The sequence below is a fragment of the Vitis vinifera genome, chromosome 2 (genome assembly GCF_030704535.1).
Source record: "Vitis vinifera cultivar Pinot Noir 40024 chromosome 2, ASM3070453v1".
NCBI classification, from domain to species: Eukaryota; Viridiplantae; Streptophyta; class Magnoliopsida; order Vitales; family Vitaceae; genus Vitis; species Vitis vinifera.
The window spans coordinates 7,116,460-7,123,425 of NC_081806.1; the positions used below are offsets into that span (position 1 = coordinate 7,116,460).

General features: G+C 30.9%; 1 protein-coding gene and 1 long non-coding RNA gene across 3 annotated transcripts; one reads left to right on the forward strand and one right to left on the reverse strand.

Annotated features, from left to right (window-relative positions):
• The first annotated feature begins 430 nt into the window (after positions 1 to 430).
• Positions 431 to 5,073, forward strand: LOC104882473 (uncharacterized). Of its 2 annotated transcripts, none has more exons than XR_009464578.1 (4): positions 431 to 1,160; positions 1,902 to 2,099; positions 2,547 to 3,912; positions 4,844 to 5,073. It is a non-coding gene; the product is annotated as an uncharacterized LOC104882473 (long non-coding RNA). The 2 variants fall into 2 exon arrangements; XR_009464579.1 differs by having other exon boundaries at positions 431 to 794.
• A 524-nt stretch (positions 5,074 to 5,597) lies between these two features.
• On the reverse strand, positions 5,598 to 6,758 carry LOC109124265 (uncharacterized). The gene has a single exon (XM_059742033.1). The coding sequence runs from the start codon at positions 6,756 to 6,758 to the stop codon at positions 5,598 to 5,600; it is 1,161 nt and encodes a 386-aa protein (XP_059598016.1).
• Positions 6,759 to 6,966: the final 208 nt, after the last annotated feature.

A 6,966-nucleotide genomic window follows, 5' to 3' on the forward strand; every position in this document is an offset into this window, starting at 1 on the left:
CTTACTAGTCACCAAAGCTTGCAAGTTATGTTTATGATTATGAAGACTCTTGAGTGCAATGAATGTAGTAGCAAAGCGAGTTGCCCCAGGTCGCAAAATCTCTATCCATCATTCTCTTTTTCTCAACCACACTACTACAAAATACATGAATAATGACGTTTTTTTCCTTGACGTTTTTTAAAAGCGTCAATATTAACCTAAGTGACAACATGTCTTAGCGTTTTTTAAAGGCTTGATTAACAATGACGCTTTGTGGGGAAGCAATGACACTCCTATTCAATGGCACCTTTTACAAACGTAATTGATTGCAGAATGTTGGAGACCTTGGCGCTTTATTTAAGCGTCAAAAAATAATTTCTTTCTTGTCGCATTTTTTAAGCGCCATGTTCTAAAACATCATATATACATGTGTGAAATTTCTACCAAATACACAATTCCCTCTAAAATTTCATTCTCACACCCGCTGTATCACCTAAAAATCTATAAATTCTCATACCCTCATTTATCTTCTATCTGTGGAAAGTCACACCCTAAAAAGCTATTAACTATCTCAAAAACCCTAGCCTTTACTCTCAGCCATCTTCAATTTCCCTAACCCCCCAAGAGTCCATAACTTATTCCTCATCATCATCAATAACCTCACATCCCAAACCCTAAGCCTCTCATTTCTTTGTTCTCACCATAGTCGTTGAGAGCTACTAATGCCGAAATAGAGAAGCTTGAAGTCCACCACTAGCCAGCTAGTTATCAATGGCATTAAACATTTTCTAAGCTTGAAATAGAGATGCTCTATGGTAACTCTCTGCTTTGAGTATTTTTTTTTTCTGGGTTTATCTAATGTTAGGGCTTGTATGAAGATTGCTTGTGTTTCCCCCCTTTTGTGCTTTACTATTTTAATTTGTTGTTTCTGAAATCTATTGGGGTTGATTTCGGTTTTGCACAACTGACCCCAACTGAAAAAAAGAGGCACCACTACCAACAGACAAACACATTGTTTTTCGCTTCCACAAGAAAGAGAGGGCCTTTTTTCAGAGAGAGAGAGAAACGCAGTTTTTAGAGAGAGAAATCGTGTGGCTCTGAGGATTTGGGTTAGGGTTTTTTTTTTCTTTTGGGTGGTGATAATGGGGATTGGGTGTTTTTAGAGGGAGACAACAGTCATGGTACTTTTTGAAACTATCTGTTTTTTTTTTTCTTTACTTCTGGAAGGAGTGGTGATTAGGTTAGGTTGTGTTGTTGTTGCTTTGTCTGATTGCAAATTTGATGGGTTATGTTTGGTTTCCTAGGAAGTGGTTTTTCCTGGAGGAAGGGGGGCATATTTTGGAGGATTCATTTTCGTTGCAAATTTAGCCAGGTCATGTTTGTTTCCCGAGAAAAATAGCATTTTGGAGGGTTGATCTGTATTGGGAATTGGGTTTTGAATGTTCTGCAAAGTGTTTCTCCTGCGAAAAATGATATTTTTATTGTAAATTTAACTGGGTTCTGTTTGTTTCCCTAGAAAGTGACCTTCCCAGGGAAAAAGGCTTTTATTTGATTCCAAACTTGATTTGGTGTTGTTCGTCTCCCTGGAAGTAATTTTCCTAGGGAAAAAGACATATTTTTGAGGATTGATTAATATTGATTGTAATTTATTACATATTTAATTGGCTTCAGTTTGTTTCCATGAAGGGTTATTTAGATTGATTGGAATTTATTGTGAAGCTTGAGGGGGGTTTATCATTTGTCTTTATTTAGATTTAGATTTCCTCCCCACCATCCTATGATTTGTATTTTTCCTCAGTAAAAATTCTCTTGGTGCCAATCAGATACAAACAAAACCCGAATTATATGCATTTATGTCTTTTTGTGTACTATAAATACATTTTTATAAGCATACCTGTAGCTTCTTTGCTGAATTTTTGCAGGTTATAGAGATTTCTTCAACTAGGTCTATTGATAGCAAGCCTTGGCAATTGAATGGGCTGACTGGTTGAATCAAATTGGCTCAAATTAGGAAACAAACATAGAAGACTTTATTTGGGTTCTGCTTATCTAGTACAATTTCTTTTGGATTTTCAAGGTTATGGCGGCTTTAAAATATTAGCTCAATGGATCTAAATTAGGTTAGGGTTTTCCCCTCATTTTTTTCATTTTTTTTATTTTTTATTTATTTTGTGTGTTATTAATTTTTTTAATAATGCTATTATGAATTTATAAATTTGCACAACGGTTACTTTATAAATTATAATTAAATTTGTACGCATTATACCAAAAGCTATAAAAATGGTATTTGTTAAAAAATATAGTACAAGCCCCTGTAATTTTTTGTTAAAAATTACATTAATTATCTCTTAACTATTTTTTTCAATGGATTATTACAATTTTTAACCTATAAAATCATATCTAAACAATTTAAATCTAGATATTGCTTTGTTTTTATATGCTTTTATCACTCTTTTAAGTATTAAAAGAAATTTCAATTTAAAAAAAATCAAAGTGAAAATAAATTCACCACATGATATATTGAGTATTTAATTAACATTTTTTTTCAACTGTGGCTCTCTGCTCAGTTGCACTGGTTGTGATGCTTAGAAACTCTCAGACCAATGACTTTGACAGTCTCTCCTACTCTAACCTTGGAGCCTTCTGGTACTATTCTTCTATTCCCATCTCATTTCCTTGTTGTGCATAGTGTTATTCATCATGAATGGGTTTCAGAGATTACTTCTTCAGACTGCAGAAACATAGTAATTAACCACTTTGGACTTCATTCATTTACAAGAAATAACATTTAATTTTCTTTTGCTGTTTGATTTTTCGTTAATTTTCATGAGACTTGAAAAGTTATGAAGGGGTCTCATCTTAAGGTTTCTTGTATAGAAAATCATACACTTTGATTCCTATTACTCGTTCTATTTGTTTAATTACTCAGTGTGGAGATTTTTTTGGATACTTACATGACTAGTCCTAAGAGGGTTTGCTTTGATATACTTTTATTCATTTCATTTAGATCACCTCTTTTGAGGCTTCATAAGGGTTTATGTTTCTGAGTTTGCATTTTCTTAGTCAGGAGTGAATTAAAGTATTCAATTTATTTCTGGGTAAGTTTTCTTAGATAGCACATAATAAAAAAATATATCCAATTCTACTCAACTCAACTCAAACTTATGTAGTCACATATTATGAGGCCTTAATTTGAAATCCAAGGCTTAAAATTCTGATATCTTTTTTTTCTTAGTAATTGAGTGATTTTTTAAATTCAGTTTCTCTTAGAAATCAAAATTTTGAAACAAATTTTCCCAAATCCCATATTTGAAGAATTTCAAGACTCAAAATTTGTAGTCCTTCCCACAATTTTATAAGCAATTGATCAAAAAGAGCTTTGTTGAAATTTGGATCCTTAGTGAAACTTTTTTTTTTTTTTTTAGTTTCTTGTCAAAGCAATACCCTAGTACAGGTTCATTTTTTGGTATTCTGGAAGGATGAACTACAACGGACTAAACATCAATATCTACTACATTGATTAGTTGTTTGCACATTCAATTTTTTCTATTATCTTTTAAAAAATTAGGCTTTCTACTGATGTTTAATTTCATTTAGTACTAGTCTTAAGCTTGACAAAAATCAATTAGTCATATAGAAAATTCATCCTATAAATTACATGTTACATCTACTCAAACAGTCTACAAGGTATACATGATTTTTTTAAATAATTATCATTTTCTTAGATTTTCCTTTCTTCTACATTGTCTTATTTTTGCAATTGTGTTTCTCTCTAAGAATTTTGTATTGTACATTCATTTTTTGCAAAATGAATTATTTGTTTCTAATTAAAGGAAAATGTGGTAAAAAGCTAATTTCTTATTTGACCTTTTTCCACAAGTATTAATACCTTCATATATTCCATTTTGGGGAGATGTGATAGTAAAGAAGCAGGTACCTATGTCTCTAGTGATTGATATTATCATCGAAAAGGCATGTTAACACTTATAAGATGTCTTGCTTCTTTTAACTTATTTTTTTGGGTGAATGTGCCTGTGTACCAAGTTCTGTCATTCTTCTATGTACTAAATATTGTGTGTGAATGCATTTTCATGACATAACAAAGGATATCAATGGAAGTGTACCACTAAAAAAAGATATCATTCTTCTATTTTTCCTTTTTTTTTCATTTGACAAATAAAAAAAGATGAGTGATGATTGAATGAAAAAATTAATTTACTTCTATTAGAAAGCAGCCTATAAAAAAGTTGATGAAAAAAAATGTCATGTTTAGAGTCTAACCTATCATGATTTCAGGATTTGAAAATTTTTAAGAAAATATAACATGAAAATTAATGATAACCCCCCTCCCCTCCTTATTTATAGTTTTTGAATCTCTAGAGAAGCGACCCACCTAGTCTTGTATTCCTTTGGTATTTCCTTTGTATGTTTGAATTTTTTTATGTTCATAGCTTTGCTTGTAGAACATTTATTTTGGTTAGTTATTTATATTATGTTTCATTTATCCTTTTGTTGTTTAGGTGTACCGTGATTCATTAATTTTTAACTTTTTGATGTTATATCATATTTGGAAATATGTTACTCTTGAAGATTTTACTTTATTTTATTTACTAAGGAATCACTATTTTATTATAAAGTTTTTCTACTTAATTAGTGAACAACATTTAATCCTCAAGTGATAAGCTCTAACTATTTTTTTCTAACTCATTTATTTTTCTAAAAATTTTCTCATTTCATTTTATATTAGTTCTAGTTTTTTTTTTTTTCCTTTCAAATTTTTATGAAAGTTATTGTTTCAATTGTATTTATTGATTGTTGTATGTATAATTTATGAGTTTTTAATTCTTCCTATATTTGTTTATAGGATGCAAAGGAAACTGATTTGCCAAAAGAAGAGAACCTAATTTGTTAAAAGAGGTGATGTCGATTGAAAACCACCATGAAGATTGCATCATTAGTCATTTGAAGGTTGAATAATATTTTTTTGTAGAATATAAATCTTAATAATTGTTGCAATAATATTTGTACTCTTGTTGAAAGAATTAGAAATTGTTGTTCGAAATATTTTGATGTAATTTACAAATTTGTATGCAATTATTGTATATAAGTAGCTACATTAATGGTTTGAAATAGGTTATTATATATCAATATTTGAAGATATCTTTATTAGTAATATTCAATTTGATTTTGAGTTTTTTTTTCTTTTTATTTAATTATATATGAAATCATTATTTTAACAACAGAATATAAATATCATTTTTAATATGAAATGATCAAAGATGACACTTCTATAAGTGTCATTGTTAACATAAATCAAAGATGGCACTTCTGAACGTGTCATTGATCAATTTTATTAAAGATGACACTCCAATAATTATCAAGATTAATAATTTTGTAAAAATTATTTCACTATAATATGTTTAAAGATGACACTTTTTATGAGTGTCGTTATTAACATTATTCAAAGATGACGCTTCTTTAAGCATCATTAAAAGCATTTATCAAGGATGACGCTTCTTAGAAGCGTCATTGTTGGCTAACACATATAATGACAGAGCCGTAGACGACGCTTTAGAGAAGCGTCATCTTTTGCCTTTCTTGAAGCATTAAAAGCGTCATTATTTCTCATTTTTCTTGTAGTGCCAACTTAACAAAGCAATATGATTATAAGCAAAAATTGTCACCTTTGATGCACGTCTTACAAGTTCAGCAACATGGTCCATCTTACCAATATCCTTAAAGATCAAATTAAGACAATGAGTTGCACAAGGTGACCAATTAATGTGTTTATACTTTTGAGAAATCAATCTCCCCGCGACCACATAATTTGCTGCATTATTAGTGACTATATGAACTACATTGAGTGGACCAACCCATTCAATCACCTCATCAAATAACTTAAACAAATTAGTTGCATCCTTGACAATGTCCAAAGCATCAACGAATTTCACAAACGATATTCTTTCAGGACGATACACAAGGAAGTTGATGAGTGTTCTTTGTCTATTATCTGTCCAACCATCACCCATTATTGTACACCCAACTTTTGCCCAAATTGCACGATAAGAGTCCACAAGTAACTGAACTTCCTTCTTGGCATCCTTTAAAAGATTAACCTGTAGTTGATGGTAATTTGGATCCTTATATCCAGGACCAATTGTAGATATAACATCCAACATTGGCTTGAAGTAGAAGGAATTCACTGCATTAATAGGAATGCATGCATCATAAAAGAATCTCCCAACTGACATATCCGCTCTCCAAATAGCTTCTTTCCCAACTAGTACACTCCTCATAGAAGGTTGAGCTCCTTGAGTATCTCTTGGTGCAAAATACTTATCCACTGTTGATTTTTTCCTTTTTCCACTATTAGCTGCCATAGGACTTTGCATTTTTTGAACCTCTTCTTCACCTTCTGTCATATCCCCTTCAAATTGTGACACATTAGGACCATAAGGATTTCTACATTCATATGCTTCTTGGATTGCTTTCTTAGAATTCACAAACTCTTGCAAAGAATTTTCCATTCGAAATCTTACATCAGGAGGAACTGATTTACATGGACCGATATCTCCTTTCACTCCAGCAAGATGTTGTTTCATTCTATGAATACCCCCACCTTTTGTAATCTTTTTACAATACAAACAAATAAGAGCTTTCTTTCCATTTGCATATCTTTCTTTAGAAACATGCTCCCATACAGAATCAGTCTTACTTCTAGTTGATTGAGAATTGGTAGTTGAATCTTGACCAGAGGATGGAGTCAAGTTTAATTCCATTTTTTATTTCTCTATCAAATTAGAAACAAAAATCTCACATTAATGTAAAGAATGGAAGTCATCAACAATTTAATGATTTATAATCAAGTCATCAACAATTTATAACAATCATATATCAATGGGTAAATTTATCTAAAGGAATAATGGTCATTATAACAAGCATGTTTTGATCCAATTATAAATTTATCTAAATTCTAAAGTAATTTTG

Excerpts from the sequence above, each read along its gene's own strand:
- LOC109124265 (XM_059742033.1), bottom strand. The coding sequence starts at position 6,758 with ATGGAATTAAACTTGACTCCATCCTCTGGTCAAGATTCAACTACCAAT.